We start from the raw sequence: 23,576 nt of genomic DNA on the forward strand, positions 1-23,576 counted from the left end.
GAGGCACACGACAAGGCAGCCCACAATGCCTTCGAAGGGCAGCCCGGGGAAGGCACCCCAGAAATCACCGCGAGTCCCGCTTTACGGGCCTGGGGCGCAGGAGGCCTGCCCGGGGGCAGCAGGGGAGCCCTCGGCGGGGCGGGAGGGTGAGAGTAGAAAAGGCCCGGGTGCCCCGCCGAGTACCCCCCACACCTCCGGGCAGGTCTCGCTGCGGCTGGAGCGCGGCTGCCGCCTGCCGGGCCCGGGCGGGAAGAGTCGGGCCTGGCCGGGACGGAGCCCGCCGCGCCCGGAACTAGGCCTTGCCGCGGCGGCGGGAGCGCCCATGGTGATGCTGCCGCGAGGGGGCGGTGCCGGGCCGGAGGGGGGCGGAGCGTTGCCATGTCGGAGGCGGTAGCGGCGGCGGGGATGGCGGCGGCTGCTATGGCGGAGGCGCGGCTGCGGCGGAAGCAGCTGTTGAGCGCGGAGGAGACGGAGCTGTTCGAGCTGGCGCAGGCGGCGGGCAGCGGGTTGGACCCGGAGGTGTTCCGGTGAGCGGCGGGGAGGGTGCGCCGGTGCTACCGGAGCCGCCGGAGCCGGCCGCACCGCTGACAGGTGTTCCCGCAGGGTGCTGCTGGACCTGCTGCGCATGAACGTGGCTCCGCTCGCCGTCTTCCAGGTGCTCAAGTCCATGTGCGCCGGGCAGCGGCTGCCGCCGGGACCCGAGGGCGGCCCCCCCGCCGCGCCGGCGCCGCTCCCCGCCGACACCCGAGGTAGGCGGCGTACAGGGGCGGGCGGTGGGCGGCGGGCCGGCGGCGGGCCCTAATCCCTGTGTCTCCCCGCGCAGAGTCCCCTGAGGACGGCCGGGTGTCCGGCCCGCTCCCCACCGCCTCCGCCCTGCGGCCGCCGCGGCTCGGGAGCCGCCCGCCGTCCTCCCGGGCCTTCCCCGCCGCCGGCCCGCTGCCCCGCCGCCTCCCCGCGCCCCCTGCTGGCCGCCCCTCTCGCTCCGCTGCGGGGAGGGGGCGGCCGGGCCCGAGGAGGGGCTCGGCCGGCCCCCGGGGGGCTCGCTCGGTGTGAGCCTGGGGGAGAGAGCCTGGGCCACCCGCGCCCCCGTCTGCTGCCAGCACCTCCTTTTTTCTTCATTTTTATTCTTCTTAGGCAGTGTGGGGGGCCGGGTGTCGCGAGGGGGAGGTCCCTGTGGTCACTTGTGATAGACTTTGTAGCCCCCTGGCTCTGCTCTCCAAGCCTTTAACAAAAAAAAAAAAAACCCCACAACAAAAAAAACCCACAAATCCTTAATACACAGTATTACACAGTGCTGTTTCACTTGTATCTAACAAAAAAAAAAGTGAAATTTCTGGTACATTAGGAATGGCTGGGAAATGAGGGGAGCTGCAATGCTTCCTCTGCTCCATCCCCATGTATGGTGGTAGCAGTTTCCATGCCCAGTGGATGGTATTTAGGTGAGAATGTGAAATGGGAGGCTGTATGGGATTTTTGGCTAAAATAATGACTGCTTTTAAATGTCGTTATCTTTCGTTACTGCTCTAATCTTAGTGGACAGTAACAAATGTAGCCCTGAAGCTGTGCCACATATATATTTTAAATTTCTTTTTTCTTCCAAACTAGTTCTAATAAAACTTTTACTTACTCCTCGAACTTCCTGACATGACTTTTGGCTGGTTGCTCACAACCTACGTGGATTACTTCCAAAAGTTTTAAAAAGAGGTAACTAAAATAAGTCCACTGTTAAGCTTGAATTCACTGTGAAAAGGCACTCGTTTCTCTCGTGCTCAAAAATATAGTAGAAAGGGGCAGTGGCCAAAACAGCAAGGTTTTGTGATCGTTGTCTGTGGTTGCCAAGAACAAAATTGCACACGAAAAGCTTGGCTTTCTGTGTTCTGCCCTCCCAGTAATGTGGGTGCGCTTATTCACCCAGTGGGAGCATAGAAATGGCTGAGGTCAAGTCAAAATTGTGTTGTTGTCTCCTTTTCTCCCTTCCTCTCTCTGTTTCAGGGTGGAAAATGTTGTAGCTAATGGGTCTTTGTTGACCCATGATGAATTTTGAGTCAAAACTTGAGAAGTCACTGTCAGCAAGGATTGTGCTGGGAACACAGAGAATGGGGCAAGAAAGAAAAGCTTTGTCGACATAGGTAATGGGAGCAGGGTGGGGGAAAGTAAGGTTTCCCTGTCGTGGTAGTGTACTATCACTTAGTCTAGCCTTACTGCTGAGGCTGCCTTGGTGGTACGGAGTGTTGCATCTCATGGCTATGCTTGCAAATCTGGTGGTAGGTCCTACAGAAAGTGAAGTTGAAAGGCAAGATTCATTTGACCTGCTGTAAGCAGTCAGTTTTAGGGTAAGGTTGATTATGCCACAATCTGAGGCACCTTCACAGCAGAGCCTGCTGCTCCTGGTGTGGATTCCCACATGGTAAATGGGTGAGAATCACTTCATTTGAGCAGCTGTGGGTGGTTGTGCGGAGACTCTGAGGAAGTTTGCTAAAGCCCAAATGGGATTAGAGTGTGCAGATAAAGTGGCCGGAACTCCATGGGCTTCACTGTGAACAGGTTCCTCTTTCTCAAGAGATGCTGTTGATTAAGAATTTCCTGCAGAGAAGTTGGTTGCGGTAAAGAGAACAGCTTTACCTGTGATTGAGAAGTGACTCTAAAGATGCACAGGGGAAAAAGAAGATACCCAGCTGACTGCTTTTTCCTGAGCAAAATGAGAGAGGTACAGCACTTGGATATTTTAAGTAAGAACCAGCGTGCTATTCTGGTAGCACGTTGAGATGAAACATCTCAAAAGAGGAGTGACTTTGAACAAAAGATGCAGTTAAATTTTGCTCTTTCTTCTTCTCCTCCTTTGTTGGTGCTTTAGGTGTGATGGGCCACTCAAACTATGATGGAATCTTGGTAAGGTTTTTGTTCCTGTCTGTCTGTTAATCTGGATTAGTTTTTGTTCTCCCATGTATGCTGTTTCTATAGCACTTCCTGTAAAAATGAGGTTTTTTCTAGCACTGGGCCACTGCCATGGGCTAGTTTTGCCTAGCAGTAGGCCAGCTCGGATTTGAAACAGATGGCAACTTTTTTGTCAATCAGCATTAAATTCCTCAAGAAGAAAAGCCAGAAACCCTAGGGCAGAGTTGATATGCCCTTAACCACTGCCTCCTACCAGCTTGGGGTGCTGTAGGCACCTTAGAGAGCCTGTGAGATTCCAGGAACTAGTGTCTGTCTTAGGAGCTTAATTAGGTTGTGCCTGCATCCATCCAGGATGCTTATTTGGCATCTTTAGCAGAGCATATCCTAGTCCAAGTTGGTGCCTGGGTCAGACTGCACTCCTAGTGTCTCCAGCCAGACTTTCTTCTCTGTAGTTTCCCTTTAAAATCGACTTGTTGGTATGCTCAGGTGCACTGTGACATGCCCTCCGAACAGAGGGCAAAGTGTATTGAAGTTCAGAGAAAGATGGTCTTAGCTCTGTGCTGCTTGTGGTAAATGTCCACAGTATCAATAGGGTCTCCAGTGTTTCCTGTTGTTGCTTTATTTCACAAGGCTAAAATATGTCTTTGGGGCTAGTTGAGGCACTGATTTCACTGGATCATATGCAGCTTACTGTTACAGGAGGATCGTGCCCGTCAGGCCACAGATTCAGTGCAGACATGTGGTAAAACATTAAATGCAGAACTTGATTTCCTCTCTTTGCAAGTGGGTGCTCAGTAGGGATGACAGGGGTGCTTTGGCCTCCTCTCTCTCATCACAGTCCTGACCAAATTCTGATGGGCAGCACCTCATGCCTTGTCAAAAGGTTTGGTCGTCCCAGCTGTGCTGGTTATGTTTTTTGGTTTTTTTTTTTTTTTTTCTGGAAGCTTGTGTTAAATTAGAGTCATATCTCACTTTCAATGAAAACTTCTCTTTTTAGTTTCTGTCAGCCCGAGTGACTTTGCTGTCACCCAGCATCCACTGATGTTAGGCAGCAGTAAATTCCTTTGTGAATAAAATCACTATTGAAAAGCTAACTCTATCAGAAAATTCTTTGAGCACAGCTTAAGCTCAGTGGCAGCTTATCACCACCTTAGTCCTCAGTCTTCATTTTGTGAGTATACTAAGTACTGGTAAGAACTCATTAACGTTGAGAAGAGGATGCATTTTTTTCCAGCTCTCCTTGAGAGGATATGTTTCTGTAGCCTCTCACATGGAAGGCAGATGTCTGAACTTGCTGTGGTTCAGTCCAAGGAGGGTCTGTGTTAGCTCAATGCCCAGCCTGACCTAAGATGGGCATCAAGTGCAAGTGACCAAGCTTCTGTGGCTTTAATTGCAGCTTTGTGCAAAGTTTGGCTAGCTTATGTCTGACTCCACAGGTCCATCTAGGCACTTGGAGTGATGTGCCTGGAGTGTCTGAGGAAGATGTGTAGACTCCTGGTTGAAGGTCATGAAAACAAACAGGCATCCAGAGAGCAATCTCAATTCATGGGAATTGGTAATGATCCAACGCAGAACTGGGCCATCACTGCCAGTCTTGTCTGTGTTTTGCTGGACTGCCTTAGGCTGAATTAGGATTTGAACTATCTGTAGCTAGAGATAGGAGCTTGTTTTACTATAGCCCTTGAGGGAAAGTGTGTTGCTGAAATAAAGATCCTATTAAAATCAGCATATCTTCAGCAGAGTAATTTTCTCTAATTGGAGAAACAACCAGCTGGCTCAAATTGAAGAGGAGGGGGGATCCCTCCTCGTTCACTGAGCTTTCTAGTTTTGGGCACAGTCTAAGTCCATCGTTCAGGAGTTGGGTAAGTGTTAATATGGTGACTGGGGGTGTCCTCTGGGCTGGATCTGTTCTGCAGAAGCGTTTGGCTTGCCTTGCCTCCTTTCCCTTTAGGAGCTGCTGCGGGAAAGGGGAACCAAAGCTGTATCTGCTGTTGGCTCTGCTATCTGTTGTTGGAAGATGCTGCTTCCGTTTAAGAGGAGGATGGTGCGGCGTCCATGCAGGAACAGGCATTTGGAGATGGGAGATCCTTCCTCTGCACAGCTGGGACTTGTGTCTGCTGATAAAGCCAGAGCTCCTCATGCTGATACAAAGAACAGTGATTGTCCTATATAAGCTTGCCAAGCTGCTTTGCTCTGTGTCCTTCAGCTCTGCGTATCTGCTTTTTCTCCTGTGCTTCCTCCTTTGTCAGAAGACAGACAAGTGGCTGAAGTAATCCAGGTCTCACTGAAGATTGACCAAGACTGCTCTGAGTTTTATTGGTAACAATGAGATAGTGGCTTAGGCTTCTCAGCCCATCATGGTGCAGGGAGGTTTTTTAAAGCAGATTAAAAAAGATAGTTATAGTGTTTCTGAACACTGTGGGCAGGGGTTGTGGGCAGAGGTGTGGTGTGTGTACCCCTGGTAGTTATTTCAGCCTTTTTACAGCTAGAGAAACAGGGAGTCTAATATGAATGACTTTATTTTGCATTTTCCCATAGAATATAGCCATGGTGTTCTTCATGGAGCTGTGTTTGCTGGTAACTGAATTTGTGATAGCTGGCTCAGAATTACTGTGTTTGAGTGTTGGAGCATTTGTCTGGCATATTTAGCTAGACACAACTTCATGCAAGTTATTGAGATGATTCCTCAAGTTATTCATTTGGGAGGAAAAGAGCTGATTTTAAAGACAGAGGATATCTGTGCAATTTCTTTCTATGTGTGTAAGGAGGAGATGCGCATATCTGTTAGAACAGTGGTATTGGTTTTGGCCTATAATAGGTATGTGTATAGTTTATCTTTGTGTATTTTAATATGCCTTTTTCTTATGTATTATTCCCATGTTTTCTGTTCCCATCAGCCAACCCTCAAGCAGCTGGTGGTTTCCCTGTAGTTTTCTACCTCTCCATTGACATGCATGTGTCAATGCCCTGCTCTTCTTTTTTTCTAGGTTGATTAATATTCTTTGATACCTCTCTCACTCTTTGCATTCCAACTTGTTTTTCCACATTCCCCACTTTCCCAGCCCAAGTGTCTTTCATAAAGTTACTTCCTAGAGCTTTGCCCCACCTACTAAATGCATTGTTAACATGAGCATGCTTTTCAAAATCTTGTCTCCATTGTGGACCTATCACCTGGTTTATGGATTTTAAGGCTCCAAGGAACCATTGCAGCCTCCTATCTTGTATCGCAGGGGGCAGAATGCTTTCCTACCCCATGAAACTCTGTTGCACTTAGGCACTGGTTGGAAATCCCACTGAGCCCACCACCAGTCATGGGTTTGGTGAAAGGTTCAGGGGGTGTTTTCCATGTCTGCATGGAAAAATATGCTTTTGAGAATCATAAGTTCCTTTTCTGCCCATGAATTTGTAACTACCTTCTTCCTGGGTAAAAACTTAGATACGATGAAGGTCCCTTCTAAGTCCTGCTGTTTAATTACTTCCTAAATATCCCCCCCTACTGTGCGTCTTGTTGCCAACTTTGTCCTCCCCTATGTCTTCCTCTTGCCATCCTTGTGTTTTGTAGCATTCCCTAGTTATCTGTTTTTCTCACTTATTTCTTGCACTGTCTGGGTTGTCTGTCTTTGCGGACACCCTTTTGGGATGATGACTGTTGCTGCAAGGACCCACAGTGACTGGTATTCCTCTTGGGTACTGCTGGCTGGCTATGTTGCTGCTTTGCACTTCTCTTACACTCACCCTTGACTTACTCAACCTCACATTATCTCAGTGTTCATCTGGTTGCAGGATTTGTAATGCAGTCTTCTATATTAAGGAGATGAGGTAGCTGACCAGGATGATGCTATGTGGAGCTTGGGTGTGTTGCAGGGAATCCCCCCAGAGATGCTAAGAATTTCTCTTAAGTGTATTTAATCTGTTTTACAGTGAATTTTCCTGTTGGTTATACTGGCTATCATGCCTTAATTGTAGATTAAATATATCCATGGGATCTAACTGACAGCAATGCAAATTGTGCCATGCACCAGTAAATGTTGTACTTTGACACTTCATGGTCTGTATGTCTTCCCTGGGGGGAAAAAAAAATAAAAATCTGTGGAGTGATCTATAGATGACTTACATAACTGATCAAAGTACTAATACAATCCTGATCATGGTTTTTTTTTAATGTAGTTGCTTCACGCATACCCAGTTTATTTTTTTAGTACTTCATCAACACCACTCCAATAAGTTGGTTTCCTAAATTCAGTAAGGAGCAGTTAGATTGCCTTCCAGATCTCTGTCCTGCACCTATCATTCCCTCTAACTTTCTGCCATAAGCAGTAGAGTTCAAGCCTTTTGAATTAGAGGCCTTTATTCTTGTTTTGTGAAATGATGGACATGGTAATTACACAGGGCAAGAAGTTTTATGTTCAGAGCATTCCTGATGTGGAGTTGTTGCTTTCCTTCCCCCTTCCCACCAGTTTCCCATCCCAAAATGCTTTTTTTTTAAATTTTAACTTTTCTGTATTGTAGGCATTTTAGTCCATCAGCAACTGAATAGTTTCAATTTATAGGCCTTGTTCACCTTGTGGTACAGAAATTATGATAAAGTATTTCTGGATTGCAGGTGCCGATGTCAGCTATTTTACAAGGAATTTGCATTTCTCAGCTGTACTGTGCTTTCTTGGATGGTTGAAAGTCCCTTGGTTGAAAGTTCCAGCTCCTTTTCTCTCCCAGGAGTTTATAATAAATTTCAATACTCTCAAAAATACAGGTGATGGGTAGTGAAGTGGTTTTTTCTACTTCAGCAGAAACAGTGGACAAACAGCTTTTATTTCTTTTTCCTTATCCCAGGAATAACTTGCAAAAAGTCCAGGTTGGAATGCTAAAAACTTGATGTGGAGGTGGTCTCCAAAGAATAGGTGGCTTCATTGTTCCCATGAAAATGTATTTTGCTCTGGGTAATGTACTTTGAAAACTGAAGTTGAAACATACTTGTTATTTTATGGAATGTTTACCTTCTGAATGAGGAAAAAGCCGTACTTTATGCTGTGATGCATCCTGCAGTACTGTCTTTTGGGAAGGAATCTATTTAAGACTTCCTCTTGTCAGAGTAACTTTTTTAAGGGGAAAAAATGTATTATCTGAAAGGCGTATGCTTCTTCCATAGTCGTCTTATTTTCAGTGTGCTATGTTCTTTGCAGTACTGTGCATATGGTGGGAACCTGTTGCAAACTTGCCAGATTATTTAGCTACCAGTATGTGGCTGTGTCCGTAGGAGAAGCTGGTGGCTTTTGAACAGGCCACAGTTCTAGAGGAAAACACTGCATGCAGATGTATTCCCTGAAGGTACTGGGATCCCTTCAGTAGCCTGGGTGGTTCTGTGCAATGTTTTTATATATACTGTAGGTGTGATGGATGTGGATGGGCAAGTTAATGCGGATGGATGGCTAAAACCAGGACTTGGGTGGATTTGGCAGCGCTGTCACAGTGAGCAGATAGCAGAGAGGACTGATCTATGGCCAGCCTAGGTCTCTCTCCGGTCACACTTTCCCTGCAGAAGGCTTGCACGTTTACCTGAGGCTGTGAGGTGGCTTCTCTGCTGGGTAGTTGAGCTAAACACTGCTCTAGGATCATTTTTTTCGTATGTCTTTTCAGGGTGATTGTGCTGGTTTTGGCTGAGAAGGGGTTAATTCTCTTCACTGTGGGGGGTCGGGTACCTTTCCAGCTTCCCGCGCTCTGGCTGGGAGGGGCGGGGCCACGGCGGGGGCGGCTGACCCCAACTGGCCAATGGCAGGTTCAATCCATACCACATGACGCCAGGACCAGTATCCTGAGGGGGGGCAGTTGCGGCTCGGGGGGGCGGGTCGGCGGGCGGCTGCGGCGCGTGCGGTTTGTTTCGGCGGTTCGTTCCCCTCCCCCCCTTCCAACCCCCCGGGTTTCGCGCCTCTTATTGTTTTCCTTTCCATTGACTTTTTTTTAAAATTTTAATTATTAAACTATTCTTAACCCACGAGCGTTACCCTCCTGATTCTCTCCCCCATCACACCGGTGGGGAGTGAGCGAGCGGCTGTGTGGGGCTGAGCTGCCGCTAAACCACGACAGTGATTTTCAAGCTTTTTTTTTTATGCTCTGCAAGGCAAGAACTGACAGAAAGAAAAGGGATTTAGAGGAACACTGTAAATGCTAGACTCATCATGTGTGGCTTTGTGGTAAAGCAATGAAGATGTGAGTTTGTGAGTGGCAACCAATTAATTCCTCACCCCTAACCAACCAAAGAAATGCTTGGAAAATGTTATAAATATAGACTCGAGGGACCTCTTCTCTATCTTCTCTTTCTGTAATCTTTGTGCAAGAAAAGAGGAGGAAATGAGACTATACCAAGTGTGGTGGTCAAAACTGGTAAAATAAGGAGCAACCAGGAACACAGGAGGATTTCTAGGAAAAAGCTGGTGTGTTTCATGCTGATCAGTGGATGGGAGAGGAGCTCCTGTGGCTCTGCTGAGCAGTGTTGGAGGAAGCCATCTCTCAAAAGAGTGGAAGAGATGAATGAAAACCTTGTCTTTGGTAAACTAAACACACAATGGGTGGTTAAGTTGGCAGCCTCCTACGGTAACATAGATACTAGAGTAAGGGAGAATCCATCTGTTGTGTAGATGAGAATGAAGTGTTATTTCAGAGAGTTGCCTTGGAAAAAGACTGTCAGATTGATCAGACTTATGCAGACCTCTTCTCTGGGAGGGGGGAATTGCTCTGTGCCTTAACCCACCTTCAGACATCTCATTTAGAGGTTTCTTACCCGATGTGTTAAACTGAGATGCTTGAGCACCTAAGGAGGCTTGTCAGTATCTTGAATCAGGATCTGGGACTTGCTAATTTAAGCTTGCTTTTGTAGTGGCATCTGGTAATGCAGTTGAATACCTAACCTGTTTTGAGAGACAGGCTTGCTGGGGAAGAGATAGTGATTTGTGGGCCTCTGTAGGTCTCAACTTATTTTGTCTTTGGATAAGTGTTTACAAGAGAAAACAGGTGTTGAAATAAGAACCCTCTGCTCAATGCATACTTAAGGTCTTAGTTAGCTGCTTTGGAAGGTGCATTGGAAAACCGTTGTCTTATTTTTTCTTCCTATTTCAAAACAATTCAGCTGGGTTTATTGAGAGACATTCTGCCAGTCTTACCTGCCCTCTTTACTCTGTCTTCACAGGGACACTGCTTTAGCAGGGCTGATGTTTTGGCTCTGGAGAGAGACCAATGTGCCACGTGTGTATTAGCTGTTAAGGATATGGCGGCAGCTTTGAAGACCTGAGAAATGCCAGTTTGTGTTGCAGAAGAGAGCTACTTATGATATTTATATAGGGTTACAAGCAAGACTCCCCAGGCAAACCTGGCAGTCTGGTAAAGGATTGAGTATAATGAGATACGGTCACATACAGGGACTGCTTTGGAGAGTGAAGTCTAGCTGTGTCTGAGATTTTTCTGTGGTCAGGAGATGATGAGATTTGAAGTGAGTCCCATCATTGTGCGTGCTTCTGGTGATTGCACAAAAGGTGTCTCTTCCAGTCCTTTTAGTAACACATAGTGATTGCAAGAAGGAGAGACTTCTGCTCTTACAAGTTGTTTTTGTTGGGTGCTTTTTTTTTTGGTTCACATGTAAAACTGAGTCTTTGCTTGTCTAGAAAGGCCACTTGGTTTACTGTGCCCGGTGTAAAACCTACTGTGCAACAGAAACAAGCAGGATTTTGAAGAATTTGGATCTATTCTTGAAGTTGCTCTAACCCATAGTCACCATTAATATGCACTACAGGGGGTATTTTGAGATTGTTGCAGCCCTGTTATCCCTGACTGAGTTACAAGTAAATGTACCAATAGGTATTTATTTTACCTGCGGGAGGAAAATCTGTAGTCCCTGTTACTGCTCAGAGGCAGGAAAGGATCCCCTGGTGAAAGCAGTAGGTTGAGTAAAATTATAGAATCATAAAGGTTGGAAAAGACATCTCAGATCATCAGGTCCAACTGTCACCCTAACATCACCTTGCCTCCTAAACCATGCCCTGAAGTGCCACATCTACACGGGTTTTTGAACACCTCTGGGGACGGTGAAACCACGACCTTTCTGGGCAGCCTATTCCAATGCCTGACCACTCTTTCTGTAAAGAAATTTTTCCTAAAATACAGTCTAAACTGGATTGCAACCCTGAGGCCATTTCCTCTCATCCTATCGCTAGTAACTTGGGAGAAGAGACCAACACCCACTTCACTACAGCCTCCTTTCAGGTAATTGTAGAAAGTGATAAGGTCTCCCCTCAGCTTCCTTTCCTCCAGATTAAACGACCCCAGTTCCCTCAGCTGCTCCTTGTAAGACCTGCTCTCCAGACCCTTCACCAGCTTTGTTGCCCTTCTCTGGACACACTTCAGCAACTCAATGTCCTTCTTGTAGTGAGAGGCCTAAAACTGGACGTGGTATTCGAGGTGTGGCCTGTCCAGTGCTGAGTAGAGAGGAGACTGAAAGAAGAGCTTTAGATTTCCACTTCTGAAAGCATATTTGGGGTTGAGGTTCCTTTCCTAAATCTGTTCAGTCTTCACTTGCTCTCTGCTTGACACAAGAAGGTGCTTCTTCCTCCCTCTGCTACTTAAGGCTTTCTCTTCTTGCCCTGTGCCACCCTCCAGACTCCAGTGTCAGTACCTGGTGGTAGTCCTCTCCTAGAGGTGGCTGTAGCCTTCTGGCCTTGGGTTTTGTCAGAGATGATCAGCATTAATGTGTCCAGTGAGCAGCCTGATCACAGTGGACACTGATGTTTTCAAATGGGGGGAGCTAGCAGTCTAGCAGTCAGAGGTAGGTAGGGGATACTTCTGCCACTGCTTGCATGCATATACCATTCTTTTCAAACTATGTCTGGCTCTCGAGATAAACGCATAGCTGCTGCTTTTGGCATCATCTGTGGGGAGGGAGGTATTTGGATAGGCTCTCTTTTGGCTTTAGTCTTGCATGCATAACTATTTGGGCTGCAATTGTTCTACGACAGCCAGACACATCCAACATAAGGACATCTTGTGTCACCAAGGAAAATATCAGTGGAATCTGTCTGTTAGTCTTAGTACTTGAATTACAGAGAGTTTGTGTATGTTCAGCGTCCTTTGTGCTTTGTGTTAATTGACTCTGTTTATCTCTGGTAGTGTTTTAACTGGCAGAAGTGCACAAACCATGCCCATCCTTACACACTTCATGAGCTGTTCTTGACTGGTTCACAGTCTACATAGGATGCTTCCAAAAATATAGCTGTGTTTTATGCTGTTGAAGTAACTGGTTTGTCTTACTGTGATTTTGGGACTAAAGAGGATGGAGGACATGTGCTTTGTCTGAGTGCAGCTTCTCTTCAATAAAGTGATTCTTTCTTCCCAAGTTGTTTCAGCTAGGTCAGAAGGTCAAGGGCCTGACTCCCAGTAGCGCTTACTGGAACTGTTGTTCTGTGTGTGTATATGGCTAAAGTTGTACACAGGTTGAGGACCTGCAGTCTAACCGGAGAGATGCATGTGAGAAAGGGGAGGGCATTCACCTATAGAGATGTTCTGGATTGCTAAAAGCATCATGGTGAACTGTAATGCTTTTTGTTCCTGCCAATTTTTTCTCTCAAAATCTGGAAGGTCATGTATTGTCTTTGTGCAATTTGTTTGTTTTCATGGACAATATTTGCATTAGTGGAACTGCTTAAAGTGCTTGAGCTACAAAGAAAGATTGCAAGGCTGGTTGGCTGGCTTGAGCTGATAACTGCTGGCAGATCGCTAGCGTGGTTTACAATAACAGACTTTTTTAAGAGCACCTGACTTGGCTGGGATAAGTGAATATATTTGTTTTGCCACCCCAGTGTGTCAAATTTTACAGATATGAAGGGGCCACATACTCTTTATTTGGCAGTTCTTGGGTTGTCTTTCTGGTGCTGCAAGGTGTTAATTTGTGGTATTGATGTGAGTCCTGTTCTCAGACAGCCGCTCCAAGGAGACAGAACGGTCTGGTAAGTAAAATGGACATATCTCCAGTTTGTGCGCTGTCTGTAGCACAAATGATCCAAGATGATGATTTCCAAACCATGCCCATAGAGGCTCCAACATGTGGAGTAGCTGTTGGTGTTCTGGAAATTGCTCTGATAATGATTGCAAAAATGTCACTATTCATTTTAATTGCATGCATGTAACTACAGCTCACTGTATTCCTGTGCTTTGTTTCCTCCTTGTGGCTATTTTTTATGATGCTTGGAGCTTGCTATCTTTAGTAAAAGCTGTGAGCCTTTCACCTCACGTTTCTTTCATTTTTGTTATCTTTCCAAATGTGAGTCCTACTTCTCATCTAAAATAGTTCTCTCCATTGTGAGGAAAAGTTGGTCTCCCTCACTTACCCCCTGCTGTCATTTGTTTGCAGCACACGTTAGTCTGTCACTCTCTCCTCTAGCTGAAGCCAGCAGAGTGGGCTGCGTGCCCTTTGCCTCCCTCAGCTTCTACCTTTCTGCCCATTGGTTCTCTCTGCTGTCACATTGTGTTTTAGAGATGGTCAGCTGAGCCTACAGAAGGATAACTCTTATAATCTGAACGCAGTAAGAAAATCTGTGTGTAGGTCCTATGTAGGAGTCGGAGCTTGTGGAACCCCAGAAAACGATAGGGAATCCAAACGTGCTCATCAAGACACAGAAGTGACGTGAACAGAAGGGTTTCTGATCTGATAATGTGACTGCAGGCTTCAGAAACTGGTGGATACTGGCACAACGGTTCACTTATCCCAGCCTTGAGGTGTTAGATGCTCTTCATGCTCTTCTTGAAGTGCTGTTTGCACTGCCGGTGTTCCTGAGCCAAATGAAAGCAGGTGTTTAAAGAACAAAGTGGCTGGTTACTTTCTAAATTAACCTTAGTGAAAACTAAGAATGCTCCTACTGCAACTTGTTTTGGTTTTGGTGTCCTGATACCTGTTGAGCTGAATTCACAGATTTGCTTTCTGTGCTGGATGCTGGATACATTTGCGACATCTAATACAGTTTTGCCTTTTGCATGATGTTTTAAGGAACGCTTGCAGCTTAGATGCTGTGTGGGTAACATGTAGGGTTGGGACTTGAAAATTAATGTATGTGTTTGTTTATTCAGGGAGAAATAAAACCAGTTCTGCTGTCAGCGGGACCCAGGTTCTATCCGAAAGGAGCAGCCGGGAAGCATCTGCCCAGAGGATGCCTCGGCAACCGAGTGTCAGCCGGCTGCAGAAAGCAGGAGCTTCTGGAAAGAACAGTGGAGGAGGCAACAGTTCCTAAATAAGGCCATGGAACTGATGTATTTTGATGCTTGACAATGTATATAAACTGTGCTTGTTAAAACTGTTTGTGTTGTGTGTATTAACATGACAAACATGATTTGAAATACATGGAACAGAGCTGTTGTTTCTTATTTCCAGAACTTCCTTTGGCAATGCAGACTGCTAGGGCTTACCTGAATGCACCTGGGGCAAAGAAAGAGCTGTGAAGCTTAGAAAAGCCTGGAATAGTGCTCAAGTTGCTCCATAGAAGTCATGACTCATCTTACAAGCCAACGCTTCTTGCTGCCTCTTTTCCAAAAATCCATTTTGATACGTTCATGCTAGTTGTAGCAGCAGAAAGTCTGGTTGGCTGAATTATGAGGTGAGTAGTGCTGAGGTAGGTTGTATATTAGTATCACTGAGCCCTGCAGCAATGGTAGCTTGCATTGGAATCCCTGCCAGGCAGTCAGGTTGTGTTCTTGTGCTTTTAACTGGTGGTTGCCCTGCTGCTTACGTGGGTTTTAGCACATTAATCTGAAAACCAGTTTGACCTATCACTTAGTATAATCACACAACATTTAGACCTTCTAATGATGCTACTGTGATTATTAATTTATAAAGTGTTACAGAACCCTTTGCCTAATGAGCCAGGTTAAATGAGATTATGCCAGGTAAGGGAGAGAACAGCTTAATCGCTTAGTGTAAGATACATGTGAGTAGCATGCAGCATTGGAAATAAAGATGAGGAACTGGAGATCTATGTGCAGTCACATGATGGTGGTCTTGTTGGGATCATGGAGATGTGGTGGGACAGCTTACATGGCTGGAGTGTTGCAGTGGAGGGACACAGGCTCTTTAGGATGGACAGGCTAGGATAGTGAGGATGCGCGGTTGTCCATTATGTGAGGCAGCAGCTGGAGTACCTGGAGCTGGAATGGGTGAGGAGCCAACTGAGAGCTTAGGGTTTGGGATTGAAGAGCTGCCCAGCATGGGTGATACTGTAGTGGGTGTCCACTGTAGGCCATGTGGCTAGGAACAAGTGGATGAGCCTGCCTACAGACAGCTGGAAGCAGCCTCACATTCACAGACCCTGGTCCTCATGGGGGACTTCAGCCAATCAATGACAACTTCCTGACCCAAGTGATAGAGGAGCCAACAAGGAGAGGTGCTGTGCTGAACCTCATACTCACCAACAAGGAAGGGCTTGTTAAGGATGTGAAGGTCAAATGCAGTCTTGGCTGCAGTGACCATGAGATGGAGTTCAGAGCCCTGAGAGGAGGTATCTGGCCAAAAATCAAGATCACAATGCTGGACTTCAGGGGAGCCTGTTTACGGATCTGCTTGATACAGTCCTATGGGGTAAAGTCCCTGGAGGGAAGAGGACCCCAAGGAAGGAGGTTGATATTCAAGGATCAGCTCTATACTCTATCCGGACAAGCCAGACCTGCATCCCTGCCACCCCCTTTTAGAGCCACATCCCCATGTCTGACCCCTCTCACAACCTCATCCTTGTTTTCTTCAGGCCCTACAGAGCTGAAGATGCTTCTGTGGGGTTGCATCAAGGTGCAGCAGCTGGGGCCTGGCTGGGGGTGGAGCGCCTTGGGGCTGGGGCAGTCCACCTCAGTCTCAGGGTCCTGGGGTACCAGGGGTCGAGGTGGTGGCAGCCCTGGCAGTGCTGGGGCCTGTGGGTCCCCTGAGGCTGGTGCAAGGGGCACTCTGGAAGGGACAGGACAGGATGTGGGAAGGGACAGGAGATGTCAGGGTCACCCAGGGCAAGAGAGGCCAGTGCTGGTAGGCCAGTGTTAGCCCCTGTCCCTACCCCTTTCCTGCCTGGTTCCCTCCTAAAACTGCTGTAGTGGGGGGAGAGGGAGGGATCAGACCTGGCTTTGTTGCAGAAAGATGTGGTGTGTTGGGGAAGGCATACTTGCTGTTGGAAGGGTCTCTATGGGGTGGCTCTTGCAGGGCATCCTCCATGGGCACATCCCTCGGGGCTGGTGGATGCAGGCAGGCTTCCCTTCAGGAGCATCCCCCAGGGCTGGGGCACAGGCAGTCCCCCTACCACCACACCCCCAAGACAACATTAGGTTATGTGATTAAATACTCATCTCCATGAATCAAGAGGAGCAGAGGAACAAGATGTGGAGGAACCATGGGAACCTCCTCAGTGTAAGAGTTCCCCAACCCAGCTGCTCCCAGGGCCATTCTTGGGCCAGGAGGTGGCACGTTATGGGATGCAGGCAAGAGCATTTTGGGGTTGTACAAGACTTAAGGTTGTTTGGGGGGCAGGGGGAACCAAAGGTGGGGAAAAGGAGGCATCAAGGTGGTTTGGGGAGCCACAAATGTGGGAAAATAGAGGGATAAGGATATGAAAGGGGCTGTGTTATCACCTATCTAGCCATCTGCCAGCTTGGGTGTATGTGCCTCCTGGGGATATGAGCTCAGCATTGCTGCTGGCTGGTGCTGGGAACACGGAGCTCTGGCACCCTTGGCCAAGTTGAGCTGCTGGATTTGATAGCACCTAACAGAGCAACTCACAGGTGTTACACAAAGGGTGCTGGTACAGGCTCACAGGCACAAAAAACTACTAGCACTGTCTACAGCTGGTGGAATACTTTGGCTCTAATGATAAACATTTATGGGCTGGGGGAAAAAAAGGGAAAGAGAGGGAGACAAAGGGGGGGGGGGGGGGGGGAAGGAAAACCTCCCCAGAGGCCAGGTTGCTTGAGAAGCACTGAACTCCCAGATGAACAGCAACCTTGGTCTCCCCTCCAGTGCAGCAAGCTGTGACAGTGGTGGTGATGATGATGTATTTTGTGTATTTTGCTTGATCCAATTTGTGATGCTATTAGGGTGCTTCAGCAGGTAACTGACTTTCTCTGCAAAGCTGTTTTTTGCCAATTCTTCACTGTTTAAATGGGCACTGTTGGCGGTAGCATGCAGTGAGGTTTGCGCTTGAATACGAACAAAAACCTGCAAAAGAAGGAGTAGGGAAAGCGTGGGGGGAGACTAGAGGGCGAAGCTTTCCCAGGTGACCATCTCTCAGGGCTGAGTGGTACAGGCAGGACAACTACAGAAACACCTACGAATGTAAGCTGGGAGGAGTGCCTGTAAGCAGGCAGCGCGGGAGGTTTGTGCGACGGAGCAGAGTGGCGCAGCGGAAGCGTGCTGGGCCCATAACCCAGAGGTCGATGGATCGAAACCATCCTCTGCTAGGGAGTGTTTTATATTTTGTTTTCCTCCCCTGGTTTGGGTCTTTTTGCTCCTGCTTCTCTGCACGCCCCCCACGATCACCGCCTGGCGCTGGGCGAGAAATCGGCGGGTGGGAATATGGGGGAAAGAAAGGAGAGAGAGAAAAAAAGAAAAGTCATGGCCCGTACGGGGATCGAACCCGCGACCTTGGCGTTATTAGCACCACGCTCTAACCGACTGAGCTAACCGGCCACCTGTTTTTGGGGCGCCTGTGCCGTGCTCAACTCCTCTACTGGCTCAGCGCAGGAGTCTTCAGAGGGACCCCTCCTTCGGGAAAAGATGTGGGGTGGGCAGAAGATAAATCATTTAGCAGAGGATGGTTTTGATCAATCGTTCTTCTGGGCCCACCGCTCTTCCGCTGCGCCACGCTGCTGTTTGGTTTTTTTAATGTCTATGTACGTGTCCTCATCTATCCTCCCCGCTGTGGCCCTGGGGGATACTCTCATGGCGGACTATGCCCACACCCCAGCTCTGGGGGATGCTGCAATGGGGGAAGCCCCCCGGGACTCGGCAAGCAGTGGTGGTACCCTCATCTCAGCAGCATGTACATCCCCTGTGAGGTGACATTAATACTGGGTGACTATAAATGAATGTACTGTGGTGTGTGGCTGATTACAGCTTTGAGCCTCTCCTGGAGACAAAAGCTGAGCAGAGAAAATGCCCATCTGTGGTCTATTTTTTGGCCTGACTGGTAGGAGCTGACATTCACCTGTTGAATATGACTGCCTGTGCATAAGATTTTGGGAGAACAGGGAAGTATCCTGTGGGGAATGTATTTTGTACACATTTCTCACAAATTCGGGGGCCTGGTTTTCAAAACTGCTGACAGTTGGGAGATTTAAATATTTTTAGAACAAAGCCAAAAGAGAACATACAGCCTGGGACCTGGGCTACTCAGCATATCACACATCTCATATCCAACTCAAACTGTATCTGTGTATTCACACCAGCTCTATGGCAGCAATATTCAGGTGCAAAAGGACACCTGTCAGTGCTACAATTTGGCTCCTCACTTTGGAGGAGAAGCTGTGGCTCTCATCTACGTACTTACCTGGCACAGAACCTGTTTGGCCTTGTGGTGGGCTTCTGGCAACGACAGTTTGTCATCCTCCCTCTTCCCTCCCACAGCCCATTTCCAATGGGCACAAGGAAGTGGGATGGACCTCCTGGGGGTTGGTGTTATGCCACATCAGTGGTACACACGTCTTTTGCCAAATCCCTTTCCTCTTCTTGTGTCCTGGGATGACAGTCCCCAAGAATTGCCAACTCTATCAACCCTGCCTTGTAGCAATCTCTGCTTCAGGCTTCTTGTTGGATTGGATTGATGGACTTGACTAGTAGTATCCAGTCAGACCTTGTGCTGGTACCAAAGTCAGCAGCTCTGTTCAAATCCACAGCTCTGTTCCTGGTCCTGCTTTCTTAAATCACCTGCTTGGGCACTGGGACAAGCAACAGCAACACACCTCTCACATGCTTTGCCTTGATCTCCCAAGGAGGTCATCCAAGCACCCAACAAGGGCTTGATAGAGGTATGTTGTGGTTTAGCCCCACTCAGCAACTAAGCCCCACACAGCTGCGCACTTGCTCCCCCATGGTAGGATAGGGGAGCGAATTGGAAGGGACACCTAGTACCTCCTTAAGAACAACTAAAACATCAGTGTGCCATCAGCACTATACCAAATCCAAAACACTATACCAGCTGCAGTGAAGAAAATTAACTCAAATCCAGCCAAAACCAGCACAAGGTACTAGCTAGCCTAGCTTATGGGGCACTTGCTGCCTGTGTGGTGAGAACCTGTACCTTGCCCCATGGGGGTAGTAAGGTGTGTACCAGGGCCATGGTCAGGCAAAGGGAACCCTCATGTTGAGCCATGACTGAGTCCAAGAACTGGGCTGCTGCAGAAGGTGCAGATGGTGTATAAGGCCATACTTTTTGACCTTGAAGACAGTCAACAAGTGGATCAGGTCATGCAGGGAGGCTGTGCAGCCTCTGTCCTTGGAAGTTTTCAAGACCCAGCTGTATGAAACCCAAAATAATGTGGTCTGACCCCAACAGCTGATGCTGCTTTGAGGATGACATGGGACCAGAAATCTCCAGGGGTCCCCCCCCCTCATTCTAGGGTTGGTCTGTCTCAAAAGCTGTGTCCGTATGGTCTGCTCATCTGTGGCATCTGGGAGAACCTGCCTCTTCCTGCAGCCCTTGCCTGTACCTTTCCCTTGGAGCTGTAGTGCTTGCCCTACTTCTTCCCCATGGGAAACTCCCCACTTTCCCCATTCCTCCACACTTCTCCCACTTGCTGGAGTTGCGGCTGCAACTCTAAATCCAAGTTCTGCAAATCTAAACCCAGTTTAGATTTGAGTCACCATATAGCAAATATTTGCAAGTTTTGCTTTTCAAGACTGACAGAAGATGGACACACAACATGGAAAAGCATTTGGTGAAGTGAGAGAGCCTGCATTTCTCATTTAAAATGTGGGAATTTTCCCACATTTCCATGCTTTTCCTGTAAATTCTCCCTTCTCCACCCCATTGCCTCCCCAAAAGCCCCTGCCAATTCCTTACCTAAAACTTCTCCCTGCGTGTCCCTGCTCAATGGTCTGGCCACTCAGCACATCCTGACACCTACTTACCTATGTAGCCACCTCGAAAGATGTTTTCTGTTCTCTTAAGCTTTCTTTTTTTGTCCAGTGTTGGGCTTTTCCTAGCACACCCCCTCCTTTCCCTCACACTGTTGAGGCCAGGCTGATTAGGAAGAGCTCAGTCAACACAGAGACAAGGACGCAGAAAACAGGTATATACTCCTTTCCAGTGTCCAAGTGTCCACCAAACAGCAGTCCTTCACCCTCTTGCAGTGCCTTCCCATGGCACAGCCTAAAAGCCCAGGGAAATCCTTGTTCTCAAGGAGTCCTTTTTAAAGCAAGTCTTCCTGGAGGTGCCTAGTGTTTTATCACTCCACTGTTGCATCCTGAAATACTGTCTTCTTTCATACCCATGTTCCCATACTGTATGAGTGGGTCTGGAGTTACACCTCACAGATATGTTTTTGAGCTGTTCTGGAGTAATTCTTCCTCATACTGGTTTGCAAAGAGTTGCAAATAGCGATACTGACTTCTGACAGGGTTTGGGTCACCTTGGAGATATTTGAAAATCATCTGGACATGATCCTGGGCAATTGACTTTAGGTGGTCCTGCTTGAGTGGGGGGGTGGACAAGATGACCTCTTCCAACCTCTATCATTCTGTGTTTCTGTGACATCATGCAGTAGAATATCTAACCACCCACCCACACAGCCAGATGTGTATCATGCTCATCTGTCCAGAAGAATAATGGATGCAGGGCCATGGACCCTGGAATCTGTTGTCTGACTCTCTTCTGGTATGGCTGGAGGTCTTTTGGGTACACTACTGTGCACATCCTTTGACTAAGCTGCAATACAGGTGTGTCTTGAAACATCCTTGGCTGCCTGCAGTCCCCTGGGTTATCTGTTACATTCGGGTTGGCAGATACAACATAGACTTATGGGAAACTCAAGCATTTTTGCACTGGAACAAAAATAAGATGATGTAGGACATTTCCAGCAGTGCTAGTTATCTGTGTTCAAGCAGCCAAAGCAAGCTCCTCTCAGTTGTTCGCTCCTTAAATGCTGCTGAGTGTATTGACTAGATTGTGATTGACTTTGATGGGCCTGTAGGTGTTGATTTATGTAATTCAACCTACAGTTGAATGTCATAATCTTGAACTCAATCCCATTCCTATATCCAGTCAACTGAATCTTTCTCCTTATTTTTTACTTTCTGGTGGGAGGATCTGATTACCATGGGATAAACTATACCAATGTGCCAGCAATCTGTTGGCATATTTTTCCAGAAAATAGGCACAACATTTTTCTTCTAATTTTGCTGGAATTTTGCTATAAGTTAGGTTTATGTATGCTGGAGTCATGTGTCCTTGCGTCCTTATATTAGACATGCTTGGAAGCTAACCATTGTGTAGAAGAAGGGAAAAAGACTTAAACATTTTGTAGTTAATGTAGTTTATGGCTTGTTCCTGTAGTCTCTCTAATATTTTGGACCGTTACATTAAATATATTCATTTATTCATTATATAGATTATGTACATTTTTCAGTATTTTTCCAATAAAAGCTAAAATGTCCAAACCCGTTACAGACTTTGAGGAATACATTAATTCTGTTATTTTTAACCTTTCTAGTGTGAACAATTTTCAGAAAATCAGTGCGACTACCTAGGCAGAGGCACCTTGCTGAAGAATTGTCTTCTCCCAGATGTCCTTCTCAGACCATGCTTTACTTCTTTGTTTCATAAGGTGTAGATGATTGGATTCAGCATAGGAGTTACTACGGTGTATAAAAGAGGCGTTAGTTTCCTGCTGTTTGCCAAGAGACTGGACTTTGGCTTTAAATGTATCATGCCAGCTGTGCAGTAGAACAGTGTCACCACCACCAGGTGAGCAATGCAGGTGAAAAAAGCTTTGCATCTTTCTTCGGCAGATGGCATTTGGAGGATGGTATGGATTATCCAGATATAAGAGGCTGCTATTAAGATAAATGGGATCAAAACAAGTACAACAGTAGCAATGAACACAAGAAGTTTGAATAAGCGTGTGTCTGAACAGACCAGATCTAGAATGGGAGTGATATCGCAAAAGAAATGTTCAATCTCCTTTGAACAACAAAAGGGGTAGCTAAATAACCAACCAGTGAGTCCTACAGAAAGTGGGGTACCAGCAATGCACCATGCTGTGACCATATGAAAACACACTCTCTTGTTCATTGTTATGGCTAAGTACAAGGGATGGCATATAACCACGTATCGGTCATATGCCATGCCACCCAAGAGGAAACACTTGGAAGTGATGAAGAGTGTGACAAAGTAAAGTTGTAGTGCACAGGCAGAAAAGGAGATGACCTTTCTCTCCAAAAACAAATCCACAAGCAACCTGGGCACTACATTTAGTGTTAAGCAAATTTCAGTTAAAGGCAGTTTTTTTAGAAAATAGTGCACAGGGGTGTGCAAGGGAAGGTCAGTGGTTGCAACTGTGATGATGAGAAAGTTCCCTGTCATCATGATTAGAAACATCAGAAGAATTCCCTCAAAGAGGAAGACCTGGAGAGCAGCAAGGTGGGAGAAGCCCTGCAAGATGAAGTAGGTCTGGTTTCTGAGCCCTGGTACTTCAACAGCTTCCATGTGAAAGAGGAAAAACACAGCCTGTATAAGCCAACAAGGAAGATACAAGAAGAAAAGTCTTTATAGGGATGAAGAAAAAAATAGTGAGCTGCTCTGAAACTGGTTCCATTATATAGTAAGTGGGGCAATCAAATATAGCTGGGCAAATAACATTTTGAGAAGCACACTAAAAAAAAAAGCAACACATGATAAATGAGGTAATAAGAAAAAACAATGCGCTTCAGTGCAGAAGAGCTAGGATTTTCCTTATAGTTTGTCTGTTTTCATTTTTAATTAAGCTAAAATGTTGCCATGTCTACTTCATATTTCAGTTCAGCTGGTATTGTCTGAAATATGTTTTCATCATTTTATTTTCATCATTCACCTATTTTATTTTCTGTGTGCAAAATATAAATTAATTTCCTACAGAACTGAAATCTAATTACATTCCCTGCTCTATTTTTAGAAAAAAAATTGTTTCCCCTCTTTTCACACATGTATGTATGTATACGCAAATTTCAAATAAATAAAGAATAAAACTTTTGATGGTACAGCCATACATTTGAAGCTTGAAGGATGGCCAGGACATATGTTTTACTATTTGGTCTTGTCACTGCTAAAATATAAAATAATGACCTGATAATTTTGTGATTTTTTTAAAACTATCATTCTTTATTTAGTGCCATTGGACAATTGTTCATGAACTCAGTATCGTAAGAAACTTTCCTCTCGTAGACCATCTGCAACCTACCTGTCCATATTTAGATATTTGTGATGAAGATAACCATATCCAAGGTAAACATCTGAATCCACTTCTGAGTTTACATGTCCTTTCCTGCAGAGCTGTTCCTCATATGGACAGTCCCAATCTATACCTCTGCATCTTTTGTGCCATGGCCAGGACTTGGCATTTGTATTGAATTTCATTAAGTTCCTGTGTACGGTCCTTTTCCCTTGTCCCCAAATTTCTGTCATCTGGAAACTTCTGAGGATGTTCTCTAT

General features: G+C 46.6%; 1 protein-coding gene, 2 non-coding genes and 1 pseudogene across 8 annotated transcripts; 2 read left to right on the forward strand and 2 right to left on the reverse strand.

Moving 5' to 3' along the window:
• Positions 1–267: 267 nt before the first annotated feature.
• Positions 268–14,292, forward strand: LOC135314320 (mitotic-spindle organizing protein 2B-like). 6 transcript variants are annotated; one of them, XR_010373820.1, is made up of 6 exons: positions 268–527; positions 604–749; positions 824–2,129; positions 2,545–2,707; positions 2,855–2,889; positions 13,999–14,222. XR_010373820.1 is itself a non-coding variant. In XM_064456978.1 (3 exons), exons 1-3 carry the CDS (start codon positions 379–381, stop codon positions 14,157–14,159), a joined length of 456 nt encoding a protein of 151 aa, XP_064313048.1. In that variant the 5' UTR covers positions 332–378; the 3' UTR covers positions 14,160–14,292. The 6 variants fall into 6 exon arrangements, 1 of the variants encoding a protein (XP_064313048.1); XR_010373819.1 differs by having other exon boundaries at positions 824–1,704; positions 1,993–2,707; XR_010373821.1 differs by having other exon boundaries at positions 824–1,704.
• A 2,988-nt stretch (positions 14,293–17,280) lies between these two features.
• TRNAM-CAU (transfer RNA methionine (anticodon CAU)) lies at positions 17,281–17,352 on the forward strand. The gene has a single exon. It is a non-coding gene; the product is annotated as a tRNA-Met (tRNA).
• Positions 17,353–17,507: 155 nt separating this feature from the next.
• On the reverse strand, positions 17,508–17,581 carry TRNAI-AAU (transfer RNA isoleucine (anticodon AAU)). Its single transcript has one exon. It is a non-coding gene; the product is annotated as a tRNA-Ile (tRNA).
• A 4,048-nt stretch (positions 17,582–21,629) lies between these two features.
• Positions 21,630–22,787, reverse strand: LOC104044530 (olfactory receptor 10A7-like; annotated as a pseudogene).
• Positions 22,788–23,576: the final 789 nt, after the last annotated feature.

Source organism: Phalacrocorax carbo, chromosome 7 (genome assembly GCF_963921805.1).
Source record: "Phalacrocorax carbo chromosome 7, bPhaCar2.1, whole genome shotgun sequence".
NCBI lineage: Eukaryota > Metazoa > Chordata > Aves > Suliformes > Phalacrocoracidae > Phalacrocorax > Phalacrocorax carbo.

Bases quoted from the DNA above. Each gene is read 5' to 3' on its own strand.
- LOC135314320 (XM_064456978.1), top strand. From the start codon at position 379: ATGTCGGAGGCGGTAGCGGCGGCGGGGATGGCGGCGGCTGCTATGGCG. The intron at 528-603 runs GTGAGCGGCGGG...GTGTTCCCGCAG, and splicing joins TTGGACCCGGAGGTGTTCCG to GGTGCTGCTGGACCTGCTGC. The intron at 750-13,998 runs GTAGGCGGCGTA...TTGTTTATTCAG, and splicing joins GCTCCCCGCCGACACCCGAG to GGAGAAATAAAACCAGTTCT.